At 38.4% G+C, this 13,575-nt stretch overlaps 1 protein-coding gene across 7 annotated transcripts in view; it reads left to right on the top strand.

The window, feature by feature from the left end:
* PPP1R12B (protein phosphatase 1 regulatory subunit 12B) overlaps window positions 1-13,575 on the top strand; it is a 218,280-nt gene that overhangs the window by 90,282 nt on the left and 114,423 nt on the right. For 5 of the 7 annotated variants that reach the window (XM_042976400.1, XM_042976401.1, XM_042976394.1 and 2 more), the window contains one exon: window positions 2,912-3,094. In XM_042976400.1, the coding sequence (XP_042832334.1) occupies window positions 2,912-3,094 (183 nt within the window). Of the gene's footprint in view, window positions 1-2,911; window positions 3,095-12,347; window positions 12,368-13,575 lie in introns of those variants that run through there. The other 2 variants (XM_042976396.1, XM_042976399.1) reach the window with 2 other exon arrangements.

The following is a 13,575-nucleotide window of genomic DNA, read 5'->3' on the forward strand; positions in this document are numbered from 1 at the left end:
TATAGCTTTCTAAAAATTCCCAGCCAGTGAGAGCGTTTTGCTGGAAACACAGGGGGAAGGAAGAGATTTGTGTTTGTGTAAACTTTGTTCCGGGGCAGTGGTGTCTACTCCGTGTAAGGGGAAGCAGGGAGGCAGCATGGGCGGGGCTTTGTCACGAAAGTGCAGTGGGACTTTAGCTGTGATTTTGACTGTGGCTTTCAACCCTTTATATGTGGTCAGAGACCTTTTCACTTTGGGGCAGGGCAAAGGGACCTCTTTTTGGGGTCTCGCTTCTAGAACTGATACAAAGAAAATGAAAAACATAAATGATGATAGTGTTGCCGCAAGGACACTGCTGATGGTGGTGCTTCACTGATTTTTGTCTGTTTATTAGAATTCTTTCCCGAAAATAAGTGGTGATCATTTGTTTAGCCAGGAGGGATAGGCTCATGATGGATTGTTAATAATAATACTGTACAATTTTGTAGAAATTTATTAGGTTCTCCTAAGAGTTCATCTGCACAAGCATACTAAATATTATGCCCATAGATGAAGAAACTGACACAGAGAGGTTACTGGATTATTAAGAGCTGGGACTAGGAAAAACCAGTAACAGCTACCATTTGTTGAACCCTATCATGTGCCAAGCATTGGCTTAAATACTGTACAAAAATTACACAAGCATTTGGTTTACACTCATGTAACAGTAAATCCAAATAATTGAGGCTTAAATATGATAAAGGTGTATTTTTTTTTCTCTCACTTAAGAAAGTCCAGAAATGGGCAGAGGTACCACCACAACTTCAGAGTCATTAAAGGATCCTGAATCTTTCTGTCTTTCTGCTTCACAGTCCTTAGATTATGGCTTCCATTTCCATGGGTTGTCTCATGGCGCAAAATAGATGCTGAAGCTCTAGCTGTCATGACTGCCTTCTAGACAGGAAGAAGGAAGAAAGGGGGAAATGCACAAAGAGGGAATGCCTTTAAACTGAGATTATGCTTATATCTCACTGGCTACCTCTAGCAGCCAGGGAGACTTTGGAAAATATGAATTGTTAACTACATATGTTGCTTCTCTCAATAATATATGGGTTCTGTTAGTAAGGAGAAAAAAGGAAAATGAATATGGGTTAGGCAACTAGCTATCTCAGGCACACGTGTATTGTTTATAAAGAGGCCTCCAGTATATGAAATACCGTTCTCACTTTATAGATATGGAACCTGAGACCCAAAACTTAATCACCTGCCCAAGGTCACACATCTAGTAAGAAACTGAGGCAGGGGTTGAACCTAGATTTGTCCATGTCAGAGCTCCTGTCTCTTTCACTATTTTGTTTTTACGGAGCTTATATGTTATTCAGGGCTGTATACTAAGTGTTCTACATACGTTACTTTATTTAATTATCACAAGACCCCTACACATTAAGGTACCATTATCCCCATTTTACAGATGAAGAGACTAGAGAAGTTAACTTGGCTAAAAGGTAGCCCCACATGGTTCCAGAGCCTCTGGCACCTGCTCTGGAGCTTTTCCTGTTCTGCTCCTAACAAACTACTTATAAAATTACTCCGCATTTCAAAATAATAGTACAAGTCCTATCCTGTAATTTATTAAAATAAAATCTACAGCAGGAAATTGCATTTCTACAGCAGGAAAAATTGCAGAGAGAACAAAACATGATATTAACCTAGAAAGAATTTTAGGTAAGGTTTTGATAAGTGTAATTTTTTATAGCTTTGTTTCTGGCTAATTTTATTAGCATGTCCTGTAGACTTATACATCTTATAAGTCTGAGGAATTTAATTTCACCTTTTTTCTGAGTCATTAATTGCTCCTGGAGAAGTGGCTGGTGTTTTTTAGATACCACTTCAAAACTGTTCTATTTTTATATTTGCATATATAGGTACCATATTTAGATTTTTACAATCTGATTATTGCTTTCAAGCTTATTCTAATGATGTGATTATTTGAAAATGAGCTTATAGCTACTTAGAAGCATTTCTGGTAATTCTGAGTAGGTGAAAAAAACAGATTTTTAGCATTCATTATTTTCATTGCTTTTCCCATCTCTGTGAATATCAATTTTGGATCTCTGTTACCCCAGCAACAAGCTGTGACATCACAAATGATAGCTTTTTGGGTGGAGAGCCAATGGTTGCTCTCAACTCTTTGTTAAGAAACAAAGATCTTGTTTTCATGTAAATGAGTTTAATTATACAGCTTGCTGTTGGAAAATCTGTAGTTAAGGTTACATATAGAATCTTAATAGTTTTTATTCCTGTTGCTCATGTGTGCACTTAAGAATACAGACAATTAGGCATTTGGTTAAATGGGAAGAAAGCAGTTGCTGAGCTAGGTGCAAGAGAACTGAACATACTGAGGTTGTATTTATCAAATATCTCTGGAATCCAAGAAGATGGTCATCTAATCTAGGCTGAGGACTACCACAAAGACTCTCACTGCCAAGAATTAAGGGGCAGGTGGAGACTAATATCGTAAGTGACTTTAGTGTTGTTTTCATGTGTGTGGAGAGACCCTGCTTCTGTATGCGTATGTGGAGACCAGATGGTACTCAGGAATCATTTAAAGCAGTCTTGCATATGTTACTATCTTGCCTGGTGCCCTAGCTAATTTTTAAAAAAATTTTTAATCTCAGGCAAAAAAAAAAAAAAAAAATGTTCATGAAACAACTCTTTGTGCAGAGGATATCAGACTTAAATGTATCATCATACTGTTCTAAGATTTAAGAGCTCAGAATTAAAAAAAATAGTCAACCAACAAACAAAATCTGAGCAAGAAGATTCTGTAGTTAAACTTACCTCCAGCCCTTTGTGTGCTAGTGCTTTGTGATGTAGCATGCCTGACCATTCTCTTTCTGCTTGTGTTTTTGGGTTTTTTTGTTTTGTTTTGTTTTGTTTTGTTTTGTTTCAGGACTCCTTACAAATCACAGGCTGACTCAACAGCAGAGAAAACAGCAGACAATGTCTCTTCCAGCACCCCGCTCTGTGTGATCACTAATCGCCCTCCACCTAACACTGCCAATGGGGTTACAACTGCCACTCTGCTCTCCACTCCTGGAACAGACTCCTCTGTGGAAGCCAGGGAGAAGAGGAGGTATGTTATGTACTGATTTCATTTGTGGGGTTCTGCTTTGAGGTAGGAGACACAGCGGTGGGTGTGAAGTCTTTCCCCTAATCCCAAATACATTTATGAAAGTAGATCTTTATATTATAGTTTGGGTTTTGTATTTTGCCTCCGGGAGATTTTTGGCAAAGATCTTAATTATTTCTGATCATTTAATAAAGATACTTATTCTGTTATGAATAGAAGCATATCTTTTTTCTATTTTTCTTGTAAGAGAAATCATGGTCAGGCATTATTTCCCCATTTTGTGATGGAGAACGTGAAGCACAGAGAAGGATCTTTTGTTTTGTTCTGAGGAGTCCGTGAAGATTTCTCTGGCAGCAAGGAAAAGCGGTGGCATGATAAAAGGCTCAGAGAGATAAAGCTAGGATATAAAGTTTTAATTAATTTAAGAATACCAGAAAAGGAAGTGCATAGTATGTGATGACATGGTAGAAGGATAGTGACTGGTTACTCTACAGTTTCTTTGGAGAAAAATTATGAGAGAGCAGTCATGAATTGGCATAGGAGAGATTTCAGGTAGAATCTAAGAGTAACTTTTTGGTTGTCAGTTTTAAGAGACCTTGGAAGATGTAACCAAGAATAGGACATTTTCTCCACCTAAAAAAGTGTAAAACATAGAGTGCCCTCCATCTGGCTGTTTTAAAAACTCAAGCCATGCTTAAGTTTTTAAGCACTAGAAATGCCTATATGCGTAATAAATCAAGAAGTCTTACCATCTATAAGATACAAGTTAAACTTACTTTAATTTGTAATTCTTTTAAAAAAAATTTTTTTAACGTTTATTTATTATTGAGAGATAGAGACAGAGTGCAGAGAAGGACACAGAATCCAGAGCGGGCTCCAGGCCCTAAACTCTGAACTGTTAGCACAGAGCACGACATGGAGCTCGAACCCACGAGCTGTGAGATCGTGATCTGAGCCGAAGTCAGACACTTAACCGAATGAACCACCCAGGCACCCCAAATTTATAATTCTTGAGAAAGAAAGAGAGCGGAAATTGGGGAGGGGCAGAGAGAGAAGGGGACAGAGGATCCAAAGCAGGCTCTGTGCTGACACCAAAGAGCCCGACGTGGGGCTTGACCTCACGAGCTGTGAGATCATGACCTGAGCTAAAGTCAGACATTTAACCGACTGAGCCACCCAGGCACCCCTTGAATTAAACTGTTTAGATGTTTGTTTATTATAAAGACAGTTCTAAAACACAATTTGAGAAGAAGTGGAAGGGAGATGTTAAGTGAATTGAAAAATAGTGTTTCTCTTCTTCCTTTCTTTTCCTTCCTTTCTTTCCTTCCTTTCTTTTTTTCATTTCTTTATATAAAAGATGGAGAAAGTCCATTTTCTGGTCTAACAGATTGCAGAGCATCATCTCTTAGTTGGTTTCCAGTCAAGGAAATTTTAATCAATCTTGAATATTTAATGCTTATAAATTTAATAGCTCAGTTATAATTTAGATACTATTAGTTTCATCTAGGAATAAATGCAAAAGTAATATTTTCATTAGCTGAGAAAAACTCCCTTTAAAAAATCCTTCTGGGCTGAGATAAGTAAAATGAGTTAAATTCATCATTAAGATCATGATCCCTGAAAGGATGGGTAAGTCAGGTTTTTAATCAAATCACATTATTAAATACTTAGTTGCATGTATCATTATTTAGAGAAACCAAGAGAGACAGTTACTGTCTTCTGGGATTTTTATAACCTATGAACAATAAGATAGCACCTGCTACAGATTTTAATTTTGTTTCAGGAGTTTTATTTAGGCCACAAATATTTATTGATTAGCTACTATGTACTGCATATTATCACTAGGATATAATTCCTCAAGGAGCAGCAAATAGAAGAATAAAAGAATATAAATATAAGAATAAATCAAAATTTCAGTGAATTATGTGAATGTGGTATATCAAGTGTATTTTCAGGATGGTGCAACATAATAAACAAGATACTGGATATTTATTAGATAACAAATAATATTTAATTAGAGAAGTTAAATAGGGTAATGATACAAGATAAGTAAATAGGAAGTTATTAGATAAAGAGCTGTTGGACTCAGTCACTAACATTCATTCTTGTCAAAATATTTATTGAGCATTTGTCATCGCAAAGTACTATAAAAAAACCCAGGTGATACAGCCATAAACAAGAACAGCCTTAGCCCTTGGGAAACAGATATGCTAGTGAAGAAAAACAAACATTAAACAAATAATTGTGATATATACTATGAAGAGGTAGTGTGAGTTGTTATGACAGTTTTACAGAAGATCCGCTTACGGAAGACTCCCCTTTTCCTGCAGGATCAGAGACGGTTATCCTGAGAGTATCCTGCTCAAATTGAGATCTGTAGGACAAATATAGCCAAGGGAAGGGGTAAGCATTCCAGGCAGAAAATATGGTTGCTGGAAAGACAAACACTAAGGTAGGAAGGTGCTTGGTCCTTTGGAGAATCTGAAAGAAGACATTGTAGAGAGTTAGGGAAAGAGCAGCCTAAGGTGAGGCTTGAGGAATAAGTAGGAGCTATATAATGCAAAGTCTTACAGCCAAGGACAAAAATTTTGGATTTATATGTTAAGAACCACGTTGAGTTACTGGAAGAATTTTTTTTAACAGCTTTATAAAGATAAAATTTATATACCATATAATTTAAGATGTCCAATTCGGTCACTTTTAGTATATTCACAGATATGTGCATCCTTTACCACAATTTTAGAACATTTTTATCACCTTAAAAAGAAATCTCATACCCTTTAGTTATTGTCCCCCCCCTACTCCCACCCCATCTCCCCATTCTCTAGACCTTAGCAACCACTGATCTCCTTTCTATTTCTATAGAGTTGCCTATTCTGGACATTTCATAAAAATGGAATCAATATGTGGTCTTTTGTGACTATCTTCTTTCACTTAGAATAATGTTTTCAAGGTTCATCCATGTTGAAGCATGGCATGTATCAGCACTTTATTCTTTTTTATGGCCAAACACTGTTTCATTGTGCGCGTATACTGAGTTTTCTTTGCTATTCATAAGTTGGTGGACATTTGGATTCTTTCCACCTTTTGGCTATTTAAGTAATGTTACCATAAACATTCATGTACAAGTTTTTGTGTGGACATATGTTCTTATTTCTCTTGGGTATATACCTAGGAGTCAAATTGCCAGGTAATATGCCAATAGAAGATTTTAAGCAAAAAGATAACATGATCTGACTTACATTTTTTAAAATTCTGGCTTTCAAACTCTGGTTATAGTATTCCATATGGATTGGACAGGGGAAGGATGGACAGAAGTAGATGTGAGATGACCAGGAAGGAGACCATTGCAGAAGAAAGTTGCATAAGAGAGAACGTGGCTTGCACTGAGATAGTAGTAAAAGAGATGGAGAAAAGTGAATGGACTCAAAATTTATTTAAGAAAGAAGTTCTAGTAACATGGTAGATGGATTTATAAGGACCTCTTTCCCATTGCAAACATAGGAAAATATAGGTGAGTTCAGAAAAGTGAAAGGGAACTGCTAGGTAAAAAAAAAAAAAAAAAAAAAAAAAAAAATGAAGTGGCTAATGTAGTAGACCTTAGAATTTGGAGGCTCAGATTGTCATGAGGTGTATGGATGTAGGAAGCATGGCTTTGGACTTGAGCAGGCTAGGAGCTGTAACCAAGACAAGCTGGAGCTCTCAAAAGACTGCCCAATTCATGAAAAGGGTACTTTGTCTATGGCCTAAAGAAGTGTCAAGGATGGGGCTTATCCAAGGGTCTGAACAGGGACAGAAAAATCATTTGTGGGTAATTTTTACCCCCTATATAGTGTGGAAATCCCAAGCCAAGAGCTTAACACAGAAATTAGGTCTGCACTCTTGAAACCGGGGCTGTTGGCACAAGCAATTTAAAGCCACCATGAAGAAACACATCGACAAACCAGGGTGCAAGGGGTTCCTATAAAACGGTTGCCTACCGAAGACAAACTTGCATAGAACCTTATAAACACTGAAGGAAATGAATCACTGTGACAGAGCTAACAGATGCAGCTTCTCAGATATATTCTTAGAAGTATTACATGCAGGTCAGTATTTAATAGAAGTTTTGAATGCAGAACAGAAACCTCAAACTATTATTTAAATTGGAACCAATAATTAGAAGTGACCAATTATACTAAAGATAGACAGACGCATCTATAAAAATGGTAATTTAGTCAGAAGTGGTTCCTAGAATAAAAGATTTTATAGATGTGTTGTATCTATATAGACTCCCATTTAAATGGGAAGCCGTGTATATAAAGCACCTAACAACCATTAAGAGCCTGCCATGTGGCAGGCACAGTGGTTAAAGATACAAGGTCAAAGAAAAACATCTTTCCTGTCCTTGAGGAGCTGAACTTTATCTATTGTGGGAAGGCAAATAAATCACATAATATCATCCATTGTTAAGTGCTCTGGTAAAGATATGTATAGATTGATATGGTGGCACAAAGAAGGGGAATCTAAATTCAACTGAGTAGGGCGACAGAGAATGTGTGCTAGAGGAGGTGGCTGCAGGTGAATTCTGAAGGCAACTAGAAGTGAACTATAAATGGTAATAAGAGGATGATATTTTAGAGGGAACAGGAGAAATTCAGAAAACAAGTTCAATATGCCCGAAGCTGGGAGAAGACAAGGTCAGTGTAGCATTTCTGAAAGTGTCTATGTGAAATAGATTTAGATGATTTGGAAAAAAAAAAAAAAAAGCCTGTGGCCAAATGAGTTTGTGAAAGAATGGGTTAAAGGAAGTTAAACAGGATTATTCAAAAACCTTCTCAGGATAATTTCTCTTGGGGGGGGGGTGGTGGAGAGGGGAGCGTGGGCTTGTTAGAATTTGCAGCATTTCCCGAATTTCTGTGTCCATCGAATAGTTTGTTTGTTTGTTTGTTTGTTTTTTTCACAGAAACCCAAGACTGGTATTCCACTGGGTATACTTTGGAAATTGTGGAGTTAGAGAGGTAGGCAGGAACCAGATCATGTAGATGTTTGTTGTTGTGCTATGCTAAGAAACTTGAACTTCTGTTTGCAGAGCTATGGAATACCACTGAAGTATTTTCAGCTGGGGAATGACTTGATCAAATAAAACATACCATTTAAGCCTTTACAGAATTAAAGCCATTTGGAATTTCTCCCTCTAGACAAACACAAGCTGAAAGAAAAAAAAATCACATGTTTTGAAAACAGCTAAATTTTCCTTCTGAAAGAGCATGCTGGGTGCTAATTCTTCTCTTGAAGCTGCAGCTTTCTGTGTAATCAGCTCATTGTGGAGGCATTTGGACTCCTGCTGGGAACCATGATAGAGGCCTGAAGCCCACGTTCACAGGTCCAATTTGAAACAATTAGCACTGGGGTAAATGGGGCTTTAAAACTGGCCACAGCAAGACCTAACCAGTGGAGAAGTCACCTCTCAGAAAGAATCTCTATTTGCGGTGTAATTAGAGCACGGGGACTGGGGAGTGGGTCTCACCATTAAACCTGTACAGCTGGCTTTTCTTTTCTGAGAATGTTTGGTCCTAAGAAGGGATAAATGGGTGTGTGCAGGCGTTTCATGATCAGTCTCAGCTTTACACGCTGTGTTCTTTCAGTCAGTTTGTTAACGTTATATAATAGTAGTTACGTTAATAAATGGACAGAGCTAGATGCAAAAAAATACATTGTGATACCAAATAGAATAAACATGGAAATCTTAACACTAGATTTTTCTGGGGAGGGATTATGAGTAATTTCTATTTTCTTTTTTTTTCTGTATTTTCCAAAGTTCCAGAGTGATAAAGTATTACCATTATAAGGAGGGCAGGGAAAGGAGAGAGCTTGAAAAAAAAAATTAATTCAGGGACAACAGTCTCTTACAATGTAAGTCTGTGAAGATGGCTGAAGAATAAACACAAGAGTCAAGAGATTCAAAGTGTGCAGGATTTTAGATAATTTATGATTTTGCTACATAAGCTCAGGGCAGGACTTCTGAAGTGGTTTATTACTTTTGAGAAGGGCATGATTTTGGATTTGCAAAGTTCCTTTTGTTTTCTTTCCTGAAAAGCTCAAGTGTGCTCAAATGTATTCTCTTTACATGATGGAAAGAATAGGCGTTAAGCTCCTATTTTACAAATGGAAATACTGAGACCCTAAAAGCATGGAGTGATTTGCAGTGGAGATCATCACCCAAGCCTCTCTTTCCCTTGTCACTGAACTCGCTAACCATTTCTTCTTTTGGATTTAATAATAAAGGTTTTGATTCGGGGGCCCTTCCATCTTAATCTGTAGCCCAGAATGCAACAGTCTACCTGTAAGGCACTGTAATCACTGCCTTCCAGTCTTTGGAATGCCCCTGAGGATTATAGAACCCAACAGGGTCATCTGATTGTAAAGGGGTTGACTTGACCGGCAGACGGCAGGACAGAAATGGCAAGTGGCAAGCAGTTGGCAGATAACTCTGTAGGGATATCAGAGCCAAGCGGCAACTGTCACAATAGTGTAGTGGTTCGGTTCATTTTCCAAAGCTCCAAGTTTTCCTTAGCAACAAAAATGTAAACAGTTCCCTTGGCTAATATTAGAGTCTGATAGCGTCTGCCTTTGATGCTCTTGCTCTGTTTCTCCTCTAGCTTTTTCCGTCTCTCAACCCAGCCCTGAATTTTACATCTTTTTTATTGGTGCCCTTTATTTTCTTTATAGAAACGGCTAAAATAGTTTTTCTCCACAAGAAGCTATAATTGTTTCTCTTTCCCAACCAGCCCACATGCAACTCTGCTTGGTCAGGATATGGTCAGTATTGACTGAGTCATATACACCACACTTATTGACCTTCTTGAATCCCTTGGGGTCTTTATAAGCTAGGTAGTTATTCCTGCTAATGTGAAGCTGTCAGCAAATTAATTTGGCATCATCTTTGCAATGTTAGAAATTTAAACCAAGTAATTAAACACTGAGTCATGGTTTTTTAAAGTCATTTGACTCATCTCACTGTCTCAAGCTAAAGACAGGCAGTTGTCAAATGGAAAAAGTACTCTAGAAAGAGATTCCCGAGCTCCTCTACTCTCTCAATTTTGGTTCTAAAATAAGTGTTTTCCTTCTATATCTAAAAGACTGAAAAAATTCTGAATTTACTAAGTTTTTCTTTATTGAAACCGATCTCTCTCTTCCTAAGTATGACTATGGAACAGGAAGAAAATGAAATGTATATAGCAGTAGATATATTTTCTACTATATTGCCATTCTAGGGGTTTGGGGGTTGCTTAGATGATTAGTTATTCTGTTAGCTTATATGGATTGTGCTTGTGTGATTCCTTTCCTAAGTTAGCGAGGTCAGTTTCTGTTGTTTTGTAACCAAGGACGCTCCATACTGTGTAATATTTGATACTGTTGATTCTAGGGTGAACATTTTTCACATTTCAGTATCTCTGAAATCATCATGTCTTACTGCTAATCACCATTCCTGCACGTGTGTGAATTTAGTCATAGGTGTTCTGTTACTTCCATGGAGTTATGTGCATTGCTGGTACAAAATATGTCTAAATAAGTCTAAAAGATTGTTTTCAACATGTATCCCAATGTTTATAGCAGCGCTTTCAACAATACGCAAATTATGGAAAGAGCCTAAATGTCCATAAACTGATGAATGGATAAAGAAGAAGTGGTTTATATATACGATGGAATACTACTTGGCAATGAGAAAGAATGAAATTAGTTATTCTATTAGCTTGCAAATGATCGTGCCATTTGCAGCAACGTGGATGGAACTGGAGGGTGTTATGCTGAGTGGAATAAGTCAGTCAGAGAAAGACAGATACCATGTGTTTTCACTCATATGTGGATCTTGAAGACCATGGGGGAAGGGAAGGGTAAAAAAAAAAAAAGTTACAAACAGAGAGGGAGGGAGGCCAACCACAAGAGACTCTTAAATACAGAGAACAAACTAAGGGTTGATGGGGGGTGGGGGAGAGGGGAAAGTGGGTGGATTGCTTTCAATAACTGTTAAATCAAGTGATGAAAAGGTGATAAAAAGCATGTGTGATTGGCACTGCTTTTTGTTTCTTTTGTGGTAAAGTGGCTGTGCGTCTTGCGATTGCCGATATTTTAGATGTGATGCAGTGTGGTACTATTCAGCCAGTGAGAATGATGCTGTTGATCTATATTTAAAAACACGAAGTGGAAAGTGACTGCTAATGCATATGTGGTTTCTTTTGGGGTGATGGAAATATTTTTAAATTGATTATGGTGATAATTACATAACTGTGGATATACTGAAAACCACTGAATGATATGCTTAACCCGGTATGTGAATTTTATCTCAATAAAGCTGTTTAAAAATAACACTAAGATCATTTAGCTCCACTGAACTGTTCTGGGAAAGGACCTGGATGAGGCCTGCTGAGAGATACTACATGAAGACTTAAGGGCCTTGAATTTCCAAGTCTGTTATCTTTTTCCTGTATTTCTGTTGCTAAACACAGCTCCTGAGACACAAACTCACTTCGTTTTCCAGAGACAGTGACATTTGTCACATAATTCCTCAGCACACCACTTAACAGCTCAGGAGTGGAGGTTTTAAATGTTCCCCCTCCCCTTTGGGACACTCGCATTCCAAAGAAGGGACCAGAATCCGTTCCCTGATGCAGCAGAGGCTCTGGTGGTTCTGTCCTAATTCCCCAACCACTTCAGCATAAAGTGAGCAGTCACCTAACACCTGCTACTCAAAGCCCTTATCAGCTATGTTTTTACAGTTAATCTCCTTCTGATAAAGTGGTTCTTTTTTCAGAGCTGTGAGTATTGGTGACATGTGGGAGGAACCGAACTTTTGTGCTCTCTCTCAAACCCCCTCCCCCTCTCTCTCCTACCAGTTGATTTTCCCATGTTAGAAAAAGACAGCCACTTGTAACAATCTCATAAAATGAGCTCTGGTGTTTACTAGGTTACTAGGGAAGGACAACCAGAGGGGTGGCCACCTGCTTGTTGAAAATTCCCAGCTTCTGGGAAGCTGCCGCACAGGTGTGCTGCAAGGTGTGTCTGAGGTAGCTTGACCTGCTCTCCCCTAGAATGATTTGATCTGGCAGTGGAGTTCTTTTCTGTTCCTGGTTTTATGGAAATCCGAGGCACAGGAAGTTGATCTTTGTGTTCTGAGAAATGGAAACAAGCCTCTGCCACATAGTTTACTAACATCTTCTGTGTTTGGAAGCTAACTCTCGATGTGCTGAGTTGAGACATCGGGAGGTACTGGGCATGGAATAGCAGAAGCAGCAGGTAAAATGTCTTTGCTTGATGGCTTTGATATCCTAGATGTGTGTTTCTGCTCTCAGTCCTCTTCCTGATGGTCCTCTGGGAAGCTGACTTGATTGCATACATTGTTTTGGTGGTGGTGTGGTCGGGAGAGCAGCGGGAGAGGGTGAATGTGTAAGAATAAGATGTATGGTGTTCAGAATAACTGGTTTAGAACTTCTTTGTTGTTTCTTCATATTCATAAAGAATTTATTATTAATTTTAAAGATTTTTATTTACTCTTATTTTTTTAATGTTTTATTTTTGAGAGAGAGAGAGAGTGTGAGCAGAGGAGGGGCAGAGAGGGAGAGGGAGACACAGAATCTGAAGCAGGCTCTAGGTTCTGAGCTGTCAGCACAGAGCTCAACGCAGGCCTCAAATTCATGGACCACAAGATCATGACCTGCAACGAAATCAAGTCAGATGCTTAACTGACCGAGCCACCCAGGTGCCCCGATATTCCTAAAGTATTTAAACACGTACACTGACTTAAGGATCCCACCCAGGAGGTTAGGGTAGCAGAGGACGATTAAGAATTTCAAAAAGTAGAAACATGCTTCTCTTTTTAAGAGGAAACCGATACTGGTAATGTAGTGTGTGTGTGTGTGTGTGTGTGTGTGTGTGTGTGTGTGTGTGTGTTTTAATGTTTATTATTTGTTTTTGAGAGAGGGAGAGAGAGAGAACATGAGAAGGGGAGGGGCGGAGAGAGAGAGGGGGAGACAGAGGATCCAAAGTGGGCTCTGTGCTGACAGCACGAATCCTCAAACCATGAGATTATGAACTGAGCCGAAGTCAGATGCTTAACCAATGGAGCCACCCGGGCGCCCCGGTAATGTATTCTAAAGTTGGATGAAAGTACACAGACGGTGGTTGTATTCTTTATATCTTTTAAATGTTTAAATATATGTAATATATATTAAGTAAATAAAACAAAGAAACAATGTGTTGGATATGTAGGGCAATTACAGGGAGAAGCTGGTTTAGGTAAATGAAGGGTAAGACTGCTCCTGGAGCTGGCCTTTGAACAGGAAATTACAGAACACAGAGACTAGCTCATTGAGGTCTTGAGGTCTGAGTGAAAGCTGTTTGCGTACCACAAACTATACAGTCACATTGAATCTTCATGGAAGTAAATGTTTTCCCATACCTATAAGATGAGTCGTTTCCTAATTGATCTTTTATGCTCAAAGGAC

Source organism: Panthera tigris, chromosome F3, assembly GCF_018350195.1.
Source record: "Panthera tigris isolate Pti1 chromosome F3, P.tigris_Pti1_mat1.1, whole genome shotgun sequence".
NCBI lineage: Eukaryota > Metazoa > Chordata > Mammalia > Carnivora > Felidae > Panthera > Panthera tigris.